At 37.4% G+C, this 14,885-nt stretch overlaps 2 protein-coding genes and 1 non-coding gene across 4 annotated transcripts in view; 1 reads left to right on the top strand and 2 right to left on the bottom strand.

Moving 5' to 3' along the window:
- Positions 1–357: 357 nt before the first annotated feature.
- On the bottom strand, positions 358–14,815 carry LOC107190602 (BRCA1-A complex subunit Abraxas-like). 2 transcript variants are annotated; one of them, XM_015579430.1, is made up of 7 exons: positions 14,755–14,815; positions 2,692–2,864; positions 2,424–2,514; positions 1,776–2,088; positions 1,544–1,684; positions 1,082–1,403; positions 358–1,005 (listed from the first exon to the last, which is right to left on the bottom strand). In XM_015579430.1, the coding sequence occupies exons 2-7, from the start codon at positions 2,776–2,778 to the stop codon at positions 547–549; spliced, it is 1,413 nt and encodes a 470-aa protein (XP_015434916.1). In that variant the 5' UTR covers positions 2,779–2,864; positions 14,755–14,815; the 3' UTR covers positions 358–546. The 2 variants fall into 2 exon arrangements, with proteins under 2 accessions (XP_015434916.1, XP_015434915.1); XM_015579429.1 differs by lacking the exon at positions 14,755–14,815 and having other exon boundaries at positions 2,692–2,879.
- Trnal-cag lies at positions 3,594–3,676 on the bottom strand. The gene has a single exon. It is a non-coding gene; the product is annotated as a tRNA-Leu (tRNA).
- Positions 4,750–14,885, top strand: part of LOC107190603 (hexokinase type 2) — a 30,646-nt gene continuing 20,510 nt past the window's right edge. The window contains exon 1 of the mRNA XM_015579431.1: positions 4,750–4,836. Coding sequence (XP_015434917.1) covers positions 4,780–4,836 — 57 coding nt within the window. The 5' untranslated portion in view covers positions 4,750–4,779. The remainder of the gene's footprint in view (positions 4,837–14,885) is intronic.

The raw sequence follows: 14,885 nt of genomic DNA, 5'->3' as shown, positions 1-14,885 counted from the left end.
AAGAATAACGTATACTGTATATCTTTTCTCAGAGTTTCATTGATACTTAAATTGGTCTATGAAGCATTGTAAATATTTGGGAATATGTTATAAGCATTATTAGCATAACATAAAACGAAAAAAGAAGTTCCTTATATTTTTAAAAATATCTTTATGTGCTGAATTTCCACGAGAACGCGTTAAAAGCTATTCAGTAGTTCAGTCTATGATGCCTCTCCACTTTATAATGCAGTTTTAATACTATGAACAGGGCACAGTAGCGTTTTGTCGTCTCGGTGAGATTCAAATGTTCTAAAAACAGACCTGTCTTACATAAAGTACTGACACGGACTGTTCATTTATTTTTAAAAATTATAACATATATATATATATATATATATATGTATATATATATTCTGTATAAGAAATATTTACAATGCATATACGCGTAGCGTAAGCGTCCTAAAACCTCTGTTGGTTGATTCCCTTTTTGCACAGAATGCTCTACTGCTTTTAAGTATATCTTTATGAAGGACTCAAAGAAAATTAAGAAAATCGTTTTTTTTTTTAATGGTTCGTTGCATCCGATTTCCGCGCATTGTCTACTTTTGTCTTTGTAATTTGACTATAAGATGATTCTGTTGTTTCTTGCTGCGATGATTTGTTATGCGAAGTCCTTTCACTATTACTTCGTGAAGCAATAGGACCCGAAGACGGCCCTTTTTTCAGTCGAGTTTGTGATTCAAGCTGTATTCTTCCCCTACCTCTACCGAGATCAATTCCAAACGTTTCACCTTTAGAGATAGATTCCTTCATTATCTCTGATTCCCTTTTGAAAAATGGTTTGTTTTTATTCGGCACAGTTTCAGCAACATCAATTTTCATTTCGCAAATCGCATTTATGGGTAGTGAATCTTTACTTGGGCTGTTCGCTGTATCTGTATTTGTCTTTGTCACGTTTTGATTACTACTCTTTTCTACATGCACCGTTGTATTCCTTAATTTATGACTATTAACTCTGTGACCCTGAAATAAAACCGTGTATATGTAGGTAAATCATATGAAGTGCATGAAAAGTATTTCAATATCATATACTACATACAGTTGCAGTAGAATCGTCCAAAAGTGGTCGTCTTTCATCACAGACATTATCTGGAACTTCAATTCTAGGGGGAGATAATTCTTTTAGTTTCTGTCCTTTTCGGACATGATCCTTATCAGCCTCATGCTTTTTATCGCGGTTATTTGAACTGCCATTCATTTTTGACTTTCTCGTCAGTTTAAATTCCTTGATCTGGTTTTCTAACTCTGTCACTTCAAGATCCGATTCACATAATTGCGGTATTAATTTATCTAAATACTGTTCAGCTGCTTTTTGTATAGCAATAGCTGATTCGAGTCCCGACGATCGTGCAAGATTCAGACTAAAAATATATACCGCTAAGTATCAGATATAATAGGAAGAAATTACAGTTTGATAGTCGGATTATACACTAATTATTGAAAGAAAGGCAATTTCACTATGAACAACATTATTGCTTATCTGTATTATTTACAAACTTACTTTAAAGATTCTATGAGTTTATTAAATACATCTGGTGTATTTGATGACTTTTTGGTAGGAGTTGGTTTATAATCTGAGCCTTCAAGTATGAATGAATCATTTCCCAAATTACTTATCCTTAAAGGAACTGGTTCGTATGCTCTATAATAAAAGAATTGCATTGCAATCTCACAAATAGAAAAATGATTCAATAATCAGCTTTACTGCTGAGTCCTGAGTAGCTCATACATACCCACTTCTATGCCTGAAAAATACATGTTTAAACTTATGTGTACCTCCTTCGCAAGTGGTTGAAGAGCTTAAGAGACACATGACAAAGAACTTTTGGCTACAACCATTGCCTCCTGAGAAATGGGAGGCAAATTCTCTGTGCAACATTTTATCCCTGAAAGTGGGTACCAAGTTTATGTCTCGCCTGAAGCGAAACCAACCAATCACTTGTTTGCTATTGTCTCTCATGAAGTCTTTTAACTTCTCTTTATTAAGTCTACCCACAGAATCATGTATAACATCTGGTAATGGGCAGGTAACAATAGTTTCAATATCTAAAAATACCACAACCCATTATTGTAGAACATTATTAGATGCATCCCATATTATGACTACTTAGACTACAGATGTTAATGCATAGATGTTTATGGACTCACTCAGAAAAATATACATCAAACAAAAATTCCTCTATTTTATTAAAGGCTTGATTAGGCTTCAAATAAAATAAAATGTACATTATACTTCATATACATATATACATTCATATTGTCAATTATTTAGTTCCCATCACTTAAAACATGCATAGTTCACTTCTCAGTAGAATTTCCAGGAACAAAAAGCGCATAAAATCTGCAGTCTAATTATGACAACCTAAATAGAGTATATTTACCGTTGTGTGTCTTCACTGTCTCTATCTGTTTCTCTGCATCAGTGTACGATTTCACTACGAACTCGAGGTTCTCCCCCAACAAGAAACCCATCTAAAAGAACACGGAAAGATAAAATTCATTTGTTTCAATGTTTTTGATCGCATATTGCGTTGAGGTTAGATCTATTTGAGGTTATGACGTCAAGCTTGTGCGATTTTACAAGCAAGAAATTGTGCCAAAACGAGAGGATTATTAGTAATGATCAAGGGACGAGAGAAGAATATTCACCTGGTCCCCACGACTGCGAACATTTTCGTAGAATAACAACGAAAGCGCGGCACCCGAAATCGTGATCAGTAAATCGCTGTCCGCCATGTTGACTATTGACTGTTATTCACTTCGTAATTTTGTTTCTACCTTCTTTCGTTACGCTTTTGTGTTTCATAGCATCAAACGCGCATCTGTAACAATGTTTCACTTCGTTATATGGATTATCTTTGTTGTTCTATAAAAGCGACCCATAGAATTGCAATGAATAAAAATAAATAGAAGACTTTCACGGATACTTTTGAAAAAAAAAGCAACATAACGTATTACGTCGCGGTAAAAGTAAGCTCACGGTACTACGCTTTTTCCTCTTCTCCTTGGTTACAGGCAACTATTTGATTATATGCAACTGATAATTATACGTACCGATTAGTTATATAATACCGTACACGCACCGATTATATAGAAATAATAAAAATATCAATGGAAAAAGTTGAACTAAAAATGTTTACCGAAACGAGCGGTCGTTGATCGAAGGACAGAAATCAATAGAATGTTCCGAGTTCAGCTAGCCAGGGTGCTATTGTAGCTCGATACGCCTTTCATTTGATTTCACGGTTAGCTCACGTTTGTTTTTACTGACCTTATGGTAATAGACTTCCGGTCTTCTATATTTTCATTTGATTTTATTTTTATAAAACTGTATCGAATAACAACCTGATATTCACAGCGGGAAGTAATGATCGGGAAAGAAAAAAGAACGATCTTTTATCTGTTAGTTTCTAACAAATTTCTCGATCATTTTCTAAAAGATTCTTCAATTCTTTTTATCGTTAAATATGTTTCAAGGACGTGAATATAAGGGTTCGTTTTTTAATGTGTCAGGAGATTAATTGTGATTTAAAATATCCAAAAGATATTTTTGTCAGAAGTGGGATTCGAACCCACGCCCACAAAGTGGACTGCGACCTGAACGCAGCGCCTTAGACCGCTCGGCCATCCTGACATTGTGTGCTCATCAATTTTGCGCTGAGAAAGACTCTGGCGATTCCGTTGACATAATCTAAGGAATTTTCAACGCAAATGTTACGTTTTGTTTTATGGTACCGTTTGTATTGCCAACATCACGATTAGAAGTTTACCGAAAAACAAAAAATGAATTGTAGTGAATACGAATGTTCTGAATTATACATTATACATATAGATATAAAATTGGGGGATAAAGATACAAATAGCAATAAGGAGAGACTAATGATTGGAACATTTAATGACGAGGTAGACCTGTTGGTGGTACCAAAAATTAATAAAGACATGGTCGATCCTATCGTTATGATAACGATGAAGAATTGATCATGATTCACGAACTCCTCCCATTCGACGTCCGCGCATCGTGCGTCATCTCAATCTATGCTACATATTGCGAATAAACAGTATATCGTAATCATTTCGACATTTTTCATGACAATCTAACATGTCTTATGTCAATTCTTTTCGTTTTATTAACAAAATGCGATGTAGCCAGATTCTTTTTTAAATTTATAATTTACAATTCCTTGCCTAATGGTCATTCACTGGTATGCAGTCAATTCATAATCCTTCTTCCATAATGTAAATAATACCAATAAACGTTAATTATATTTAAAGTCGTTCGATTCCTTTGATTATGCTCGAACCAGTTATCCAAACCCTAACGAACCCCCAAAAACAGCTCACTAGCAAATCCTCCACAGACCCAACGAACTTTGCGAAAAACCTCGAGTGATTTCAGCAAGAAGTCCGCCGAAAACGATATCGTTCTCAAGAGGCGAAAACCGTGGAACGCGTATACGCTCTCGGCCGAAAATATACACCGAGTCTGCGAGTACGGGAGCCGCCGCTAGTATTTCTAGCAGCGCGAAGTGTAGATTCGATGTAGGGCTTGAGGAACGCGTGATGTAAGTTTTTAGTGATCTCTAGAGGGGCGCCGAGATAGCCACTTCGCTCTGCACGAAGCCGTCCGTTTCTTTTTTTCCGCAACAAATTTCCTCGGTTCTTCTCTGTTCGGGTCTCTCGGCAACTGCCAACCCCGGATATATACGTTCCAGCTGGCGTGGCCCGCGGACTTGGACCATGACGGAAGTGACCTGGGATTACCTGAACGAGAAATGGGAGCACATAGACCAGGCGGTAAGTTTCTTACTCAGGCTTCGACGGTCCTGGTTCCCAGCCCTTGACTTTTCCCTGGTTGCGTAAGCCCGCGGAATACTGCGCTAAAGAAAAGCTCGTTAATCGGACGTAACGAGTCCGCCGGTAACACGAAACATCCCAGGGTGACCCGAACCTGTTAACCTGTTGTAACGGACAGGCAGGTTAATTGATCTGCTCGCGGACGAGTTGGTCGCTGTCCACGATGACTCGGCGTTGGCCATTTGTAAGGGGGTGATCCTCGAAGATGTATGCTCTTGGGGGTCCTTGGAGGTGGTAATTGATCGTTCAAGATGATTTATGTTCGTAGATACAATGACTCGAATGAGAAATTACAAATAGGTAGTGGTAGACGGTGGAGATGCTAGAAATCATCGTAGGGGTAAGTGCTTCTTAGACGAGGAGCATTTGGAGTAGTTAGGTCTGACATTTTAGTATCCATTATCGATGGATAGTCTATTCTAGAGTTCATATACTATTCTCTGAGTGTCCATGAGACAGGTAAAAAAGTGGAAATTCTTTTCTGTCCCACAATTTTAACGAGACATTCAGAAACTGGTCTCTTTTTAGGTCCTCCTAAGAGGCTGTCGAAGTCGAAATTGAATGGGCTTAATGATTCCAACAGAATATACGCTACTTTCGCATATTAATATTCATTGTGATCTTCAAGCCCTCCATTGTTAAATTATCGGTAGAACGATCTCGAGGGGATCATCGTTGGGATCTAATCGCAAGGGGATGTTTTTTAAATAGCTCCCCGCGAACCGACACATTTCGATCCGCGGTTTCCGTTTCTATTCTGGCTGGCTTCGCCTTCATTTGGCCTCTCTTGTCAGCGAGTTTTCGTGTTAAAGAACCGTTCGGCCTGCCCGCGAAATGGGTCATTGCGTCGTGTCTTTGAACAGCTGATCGCAATATCAGAGGATCCGTCGTGTGCGCTCGCGCGCCGCGTTACGAAACAATAACCGTTTCGCCGTCCCTTTTGGCGACCGCGACGATCTTCGAACGAGGACACATGAGAGCTTTACGCAGCCTCGCCGAAGAAGAAATGATAATGAAAGAGGCGATCGGTAGAGGCGCGGGGGCGTATACGAGCTTTTCATTCATGATTCCACGCGTGACGTAGATCTTGTATACGGCCCAGGGGTGGTACCGATATAGAACGAACAACCGTAAGAATATTATAAATATCAACACAGGGAACCACACACGGTGCTTGAACCTTGTGTGCAAAATTTCACTTCGAATGTGTCCAAGAGTCTGTCGTCTTTTCGGGGGCGGTCGAAGATAGTAGGTTTCGATAGTATCTGCGTTTGAGGTAACGTTAGAGACTTATATGAGTCAGTTAGGTGTGGAATAATCAATGAGTTAATTTTCTATTAGAGTTTGTGAGGTCGGGTCATTGAATGATCAGCTTCTTGTATCCTGAAGGTGACCATAGTCGTCTGTCAGAATTTCGCAACATATCATTCAATTAATTTAATACTTAAATGTTTGTAAACTGTTATGGGCAAAAAATTATTCGGGTATATTTATAAATGAAACGATCAATAATTGATGACGGAGAGTATTTTATAATGAATTCGAGATCGTATAAGCGAGTTCATTGAAAGGCACCACGAAGAGGAGATGCGGGTCAGTCAGCTGCGATGAAATTGGCGAACGGATGCGCCTGCCCTGTGCATGCACGATTAACAATCACATTCTTAATGATTGCACTAGCGTGTCACATGCGGTGTTACGCTCGTGTTCCGAAAATCAGCTGCTTGTGTAATTGTATTGATGTGTTTTGCAGAATTTATGCTGACTTTCATTTTATTATATATTTTATGTTACACTATATTATGCAAAATCGTGCAATATATTATATATTTTCGTCGCTACTATAATTTGCAAAAGCGGGGCATTAATTTCTTAAACGGATCATCAGATACAGTTCCGAAAAATACGCTTCGGCCTTATCGTCAGATTAAAATCAAATCTATAAATAAATTGAATATATGCATGTGTAATTTCAAAATTGTTGTAATGCTTCAATCTACTGTCCTCCACGTAAACGTGTTCTCAAGATAAAACGCGGATCGGTGTAAAAACAGATTACATCGGCCTGGATAAACTGAACCTTTTGTGTTTTATTTATCAAATCGATGAAAGAACATACGCGTCGCGCTAAAAGTGGAGTGGCTGTCGAGTTAACAGGAATATTGAAAGATTGGCCTCTTTTGGAATTTCGTTTTCAATTTCAATAGAGATAATACGAATTACTGTGTCAACATATTTTTTTTCTCAAATTGCATATTTCATTATTAGTTTCTAAAATAGCGATATATCGATAGGTAAATATATGCAGTTATCGATAAATGTCGCCAATCACTATCGGGTACCATAACTATCTTCAGCAAACTACTGTCTTGGTACACTAGTCGAATCAACGTTCTTCTCGGATACCGAATACACAGCCCGAGATCCTATCATGAATCACAATCCAGAGACAAAGTGAAAGGTTGTTTGCAACAAAGTTGTGGATGAAGTATCTAAAGATACAACCTACGCGCAGAATTGGAAGGCAAAACCAGTTTCTCTTTGTTTCTAGCTTCAACGAATCATAGACTAGAGATATAATAATTTATCAATCGGGATGTCCGATTTCCAATGCACTCTTACACGATTAACAAAACTATGGTACATCCGATAGGGGCTTTGGAGAACGAAGTTGATTTAACAGGACCCTTTCCTCGAGGTGGTAATGATCAATTGCGAACGTTTTTGAAATCTCCCAACGATCAAACTATCGCTCGATGGAATATCGTGCACGGCTAATAAAACAGTACTTAGGCGTCTTATGACAGCTTATAAAACTTTGTGTGTAAATCATCGAGAGCAATTCTCTGGTTTTATCGATGCTGAATCGTAATCCTCGCGGGGACAGTTTGATCAAAAGCCGACGGACACAAGCAAGCTTAACTCCACGCGATTCTGGTATCAAAACACTGGTCTAACTTAATAGTGGATAATTAATTTATCACCAGGAATGGTTGTAAACCACGCGGTTTTTCCTTCCATTTTATTCGAATTTTTCCCGTGTTTTCTTAGATACGACCTAGAATCAATAACACGCGGAACGTTAAATCGATTATTAACAACGAATTAACGAGGGTCTGAAGCATTCCTCCCTATAAGATTATTGTTTTGGCGCCTGTAACGAAAAAGTCTCCGAGTGAAAGGGATTGATACACGTTACAAGATTCTTCTATACCAAGACGACGGGTCCACCGCCATAAGGATGATGAAGAGATTCTAGGTATCTTTTCGGCGCTATCGATCGCGACATGATTCAAGGTCCACAGGTTCGAATCGAATGGCGGAGATGGCGACAGAGCGGGCGCGCCTTGACCGTGGAATTTTTGCTCAGGCGCAATGGTCCCCACGGCAAATCTGGCGGTGGGAGAAATTCCGGCAGGAAACCGCTTGCGGGCGGTCTTGATACGACGAACGACGACGACTCGCTTTTTTCTCTCGGCGACACGTCAATTCGACGGGATCCATGTTGCTCGTTGATAAAACCGGTGTTAATAAGAGCGGACAGAAACGATCGGTTCACGTTGCACGGTGTCATCGTGGTTGGAACAGGTAGCCGGAAGGATCATCGAGGAACAGAGTTTACTTCGTGGCCGAAAAGATGCAGACGAGGAACAGGTCGATTTTAAGCAAGTTCTGCAAGTGCTACAGCAAGAAGGCGATAGCCGAGACGCGGGTGTGCAGGAACGGGGAGGACTCGTCGGAGTTGACGGTGTTTGATGAGGTAACCACCCTCGGTCTCGGGGACCAATTGTTTGCAATTCAGAGTGATGCCAATTAGACCAGTAATAGGACCCGCGAGATCATGTTGATCATCATACCGTGTACATAGAGTGTTATGTTCGCCTTGATTAGTCAGAGTATCAGGTTCAATTCGACGAAATACTTTGTTCGAAGAAAGTTCAATTGTTCCGAACGGATTGATACACATAGTGGATATCGTTTCATGGAACGGAGTTTAATCTAGGGTTCGATTGTACTAACAGTCCCATTTCACAATAAGTATAGGATAAGTGGCCCAATTATCGATGGTGTCCGTATTATGGAGGGTTAACTATATTTCTATGAATCAAAAACACTGTGTTTATACATCTGAAATAATTTTTTGTATTTATTAAGTTAATTTGACAATTTGGTCGTGATTCTTTAGTCAGTCTAAGTGAAAGTTCTAACAAGTCCCACATGCGCGACAGTCAAGATAAATATACTTTCATGGAATGAAATAAAAAGAAATATACACAAGTATATATATATATAAATAGTAGATACAGTTACTTTATAGAAAGTTATAATTTGTGTCTACACATTGTTAATAGAAATTTTAGTAGGGAACCATTTTATTAAACTAAGGCAAGAATAATTAAACTTGCTCTTTTCTCAAATAAATATGTTGTATTGTTTACTTTCGATTTACTTTTATACATAGAAACATTTATTCTTTATTACGCTACTGAAACTTTTTTAAACACCCTATATAACGTGCAACTAAGAATGGCGATCGCATGCTCGAGTCGAATGCTAAATTTAAATGAAACCGACATGCGCTTGCAAAATGGCCACGTTCGTTCTTCGAGCAAATTTCGTGGCAATGTTTATTACACTGACGTGTATATGTGAACAATCGTGTGAATTTCAATTTACTCTTCGTTTAATTTCAATTACTTCACTTGTGGAACATGTTTCTGAATACCACCATTTCAACGAAATTAAGATAATTTAGATCCTCTGTATTTATTCATGATTGTAAATAATTTTATAACAATTGTTGCATATGCACGTGACAATATATTTATTCGTTAGTCGAATTTATTTACAATGTTCCATCAGTTGAGAACAGAAAATTCTCACCGTGCCAAAACTTACGGTCGTAAAACAAGGAGGAAATAGTATGACGGACCTTGAGTATTATGCATATGTATATCTATCTCTTTATTTAAACAAAATTTGACCTGTGTTATATGTTGCCAAATGAATTTTCGTGGTTCCATATTGAACACTGTATTTAAGAATTAAATTGTTCATCATGCAATCGATGGTGATAAGGTAATTAAAAACTCTTTTGGTATCTGATAACTGGCATACATCCAGAAAGAAAAACTGATAAATATTTATGCAACACATTGATATTTAAAGATAGGTTTCGTTGTATTTGATCGATGTAGTTGGACCATTCCTGATAAGGTAATAAATTAATCTTTCCATGTTCAGACTAGCTCGCGTAATAATGAACAGAAATTGATAAATATCTGTGTACTGCATTCACGATTGATAGTGATTCTGTGAACTTGAAATGCTACTGTACTACTATACAACTTTTAATTCTTACTGTATTACTTTTGATAACTACATGAGCCGTTCACAGGTTTCTAAATCTATTTTTTGAACCTTTCAAATTGTAGTGCCAAAACATTTGACAATGATACTTAACTTTTTATTTTATTGAAATAAATTTCAAGTATACATTTTGTGGAGTTAATCACTTTGGCAGATGAATGGCTCATATAAATACATGAAATAAATTGAATCCGTATAAACGGAAGAAAACAGAAACGAACTAAAATAATAATAAATTCCAAAAATTTCTGTTAAAACCTTTCTGAAAAATATAAATGTTTTCATGAAGCTAGCCATACAGATATTACGATATGAATATAGTACACCTGAGTTCCAGTGAACTTCAAATTCCTCGAAAAATCACAGTTCCCGTCGAAATGGCCGCCAGCATTCGGTACTACACAAACATGTAATTTTACTTTCCCTCGAAACATGGAGCACGGTTACATTGTCGGCGAAAATCTGGTAAATAACGAGAGTAATTTAATCTATAAAGGTTTTACGAAACCCCGCGAGAAATCAAAACTTTACTTGAAATTTCAGCCCGTAAAATTGGTTGTCCGCAGGCCCTGTTGCAAGAAGCACAACGAAGATAAAATGTGTGCGCCAGCCGTCTCTAAAAAGGCAATTAAGTAATTTCAGAATCTAATTTTGCTCGAAAAAGAAATATTTATGCAACCCATTGATATTTAAAGATGGGTTTCGTTGCACATATTTGGACCAGTTCTGATAAGGTTATTAATTGATCTTTTGGTTGTTCAGACAAGCTTGCATAATGATAAACAGAAAATGATAAATATTTATGTAGCGCATACACGATTTACAGTGATTCTATGAACTATAAATATGTGCGTCAGTCGTTTTTGAAAAGGCAAATAAGTGATTTGAGATTCTAATTTAGCTCTAAAAAGAGCTTTAGAAGACAGTTTCCAATTTTCAGAAAAAGTGGTATGATCTAGTTCTAATAAGTAGGGAAGAAAAAGGTTAGAGCTCTTATTCGTCGAAGTTTATCAACCTGTTTTCACTTATTACTCAAGTAAATCATATTTTATCACTTGTTAAATGTTAAATAATATTTCACACTAGAAAAAAATACACGATTGTGTATTCGTTACGTTACGTAATACCTCTTATGATTCCACAAACAATAGAAAAGTCTTAACAATATAATCGGTCAATGAAATATTGTCGTAGAATACGTAACAAAAAAAGGATTACGTAAAATTAATTCAACGTCAAATTGCCTTAATATTTCTTTAATACTCCGTAATGCAAAATTGGAGTAGATTGTAATTGTTTTAATGACTCAACCAACTACGTATTTACTATGCCCAAGGCGAAAAAAAGACCGTTTCTTTTCTATTAGTTTTCGCGAATAACAAAGGGGGAGATAATAGGCTCGCCGCGATAAATCGGCTCCCTTAATTCACTGAAATGTCCGTGGCGCGTCTGCATGTTGATCTCAGATAAAGTCGACACATTACATACACTCGTAACGAGGGGGATTAACTCTCGGATGAAGCCCGCGGAAACGATAACGCGTATTCGTAATTATTAATTATCGCATATTACAGTCTCTCCACAGAAAAGGAGAATCGCAATAAAACAGACGAGAGTTGCGTTCACGCGACATGTTTATCGCCGCAAGACGAAACATCTCTCTTTCTCCCTCTGTTCGGTGTTAATTAGTCCAACTGGCTGCAGGGAAGATTTATGAGACAGCAGTTATCGTGAGAGCACGGATAGTCTAAACATCGATCATTCATGTAACAGCAGTTTTCGCTGTGTTTTAATGCGAATTCGATTCAATTACTACGTCGTTGCGCAGAAAACGGGCGATTTAGCGATTGGTACATTTGACGTTACTTTTATGAATGGATATTATTACCGCGGCTTCTTTCTTTTATTGCTACACTGCAAGAATACACGATTCGTTTTAAGGTGCTATCTAACGTAGCAATAAAATGAATTACATAGGGGAACAGTTAATTTGTTGCAGTATTCTATTTGCAAGTTCTATTGAAACTTCTTCGACATTAGAGAAACAACAATTTAAACAGAGTAAAAATGAATTATACTATTTTGTATAATCTATGTCCAAAACTTAACTTTATCGTAGCCCAATCCTTAATTTGCAACGTATTGTCTACAGAGCGTTGATCGATGACACAGATGGGTTAAGAACCTCCGTTTAAATGCATTCAGACCATTCTAGAATGCGTTCTGTTATCTATATGTCGATCGTGATTATTGACAGCGGGATGAATAATATCCATTATTACGTCGCCTGGTCTTCTACGAGAGACACGGTTAGGGGTTCACCAATTTGACTCTGGTTAAGAGAAGTCAAACATCGGGGGAACCAATTGCACCGCATCAGACACGTTACAACGAATTACGCCGGTCGGTAACATGTCCTCGATATGCATTCAATCCAATGCACCCGTACGGACCACGTGATAGATCGGCACGCTACATAAATCTCTGTGTTTGCTTACGCGAAACAAGAGATACGCGATAAAACTCTTGTGTGACCCTGTATCGGAACAGTAAACGATTCTTTGATGCATTTGGTAAACGGACTTTACAAGAGGCAATCCTGAATATTGAGATGTCGTCTCTTTGGAACTTCAATGTTTGAATGTTTACTTGTACCTGGACCAAATGTTGATGTTATCTGAACCTGTACAGGACCAAATGCAGACCACATGTAGAGCTAAACTGGACTAAATGTAGATTCACAATTTTCCAAACATAGACCAAATTGGTTCAAAATTTGCCAAATCTAGATCGACTCTAGGTATGACAAAATTTTATTGTACACTTAAATGGAGTCGAGCACAAACCTAATGTAGAAGCAATCTAGACCTGGATCCTGATAACATTTCTATGTTCAAGTTAAAATTACCGTTGAACTGAATCGAATAAACAAATACAAATAGTATAGGGGAATTAAAAAAAAAAACAGTAAAATCAAATACCCTTCGATCGAAGTTCTATTCGAGTATCATCATATTGAAAACAAAAACAAGTCATCCCAACTACTCTTAACTCGTGAATCGTGATAATTACCTGAAAATCAATCTCGCGTAGTCTGCAGCGGTAAATCGTTTTCCGGGAATGGTAATCGGAGAGCTATGTATAAGTATATTTGATATTTGCACAACGCTCATAGGGAAACCGACGAACGTCCTACCTGCTGCCAGTGTCAAGAGAATGACAACGTTACTACGTGATCAAAGCGTAAATTTCCACATTGGTGGCATTCCATCCGAATATCAAAATGAAAACGTGAGAAAATATTCTTTTATTAGGACGAACTTTGAATTGAAATAGAAACAGAAATAATGATATGAAGCATAGAATTCGTGATTCGATTTAAATCATGGTATCAACAGGAATTTCCATAGAATTAATTATCAGTAGTAACAGATTCCATGAAATATCTATTCATCGAGTTTTTAATAATGAAAGATAATACACCCATACCTCCCACTACACTTCTGCATTATCAGTTCGAGATACTATCTTCGGCGACGTTGGTAATCTCTGCGCGACATCAATCTGCGAAATTTTCGGTCTAATCATTTACAAACGGTGTCCAAAGGACGCTTTTCTGACGTAATCAGAATTTCATTCCCAGCACGTAGTATTTCAAGTATCCGTCTGCTTCGATCGATTTTTATTCGATTATTGTCGATTGTATTTTTTTTCAGTTCGAAAACAGCGAACTTGCAGCGTTTTGCACGTTGACTTCTTGTATCAACTACACGGATCTTACGTAAATTCCGGTGCAAAGATAGCACAATAATAATTATCTTGGTAATATAATTAATCAGTATTTCTAAATCTTGACGCGAGATAATTAAAATAAAGTTCATCGGGAATGAAAATCATGAAATAAAATAACATTTTAGCTATTTGAAATAATATTTCAAATAATATCATTTGAATATTTGTTCTAAACAATATAAGAATTTCAGAGGCGTTGACACTGATGAAAAGCGAAATTTCTTAAAACCAGAAGAGCCTTTCATCAACAGGGCCACAAGTAGGTATATGCCGAACCAGGCACGTCCATGTCTATACGATCTCAAGGAGACTGTTACGTGAGCTTGGGCACGTTATGGATGTTAAGGTGTTCGTTCAGTGCCTCCAGGTGAAATTCATGCAAATCCTTGCTCCGATTTCTCTTGGACCATTACTCCGTCTTTAATTATGGGCTCGTAAAGATTGCTCGTAAAATTCTTGCCGCACAAGCCCATATATCATGTGAGTATAAACGGCAAGAATCATTTTGACTGACATGAACGCGACAATACTCTAAAATAGTGGCAGTGATATAAATCCAAACCAATTAATAAATAGAAAGAACACTGATACTGTTAATTTTTCAACAGTTTGATAATCGTATTACTTTATCTGTCGCTATTAAAGTCACGAAAAGTAGAATTAGTCTCCAGTGAGATTGCCAATCGGGATATTTACCTTACAAGCTTGAGGTGTTCGTTGTGTCACTGAATAATACTGGTTAACAACACTCGATTTGTTTAACAAATAATTTAACAACAAGAAGGATCGTACGCGTGACAGAGTAAAGTGTTGTCTTCGCAACTGAT

This window comes from Dufourea novaeangliae, unplaced genomic scaffold (genome assembly GCF_001272555.1).
Source record: "Dufourea novaeangliae isolate 0120121106 unplaced genomic scaffold, ASM127255v1 scaffold187, whole genome shotgun sequence".
Taxonomy (NCBI): domain Eukaryota; kingdom Metazoa; phylum Arthropoda; class Insecta; order Hymenoptera; family Halictidae; genus Dufourea; species Dufourea novaeangliae.
Note: the sequence above shows the minus strand (reverse complement) of the source record. Positions and strands in the feature narration are given on the sequence as shown.

Bases quoted from the DNA above. Each gene is read 5' to 3' on its own strand.
- LOC107190602 (XM_015579430.1), bottom strand. From the start codon at position 2,778: ATGGCGGACAGCGATTTACTGATCACGATTTCGGGTGCCGCGCTTTCG. The intron at 2,089-2,423 runs GTAAATATACTC...TGGTATTTTTAG, and splicing joins GACAGTGAAGACACACAACG to ATATTGAAACTATTGTTACC. The intron at 1,685-1,775 runs GTATGTATGAGC...CTTTTATTATAG, and splicing joins TTTTTCAGGCATAGAAGTGG to AGCATACGAACCAGTTCCTT.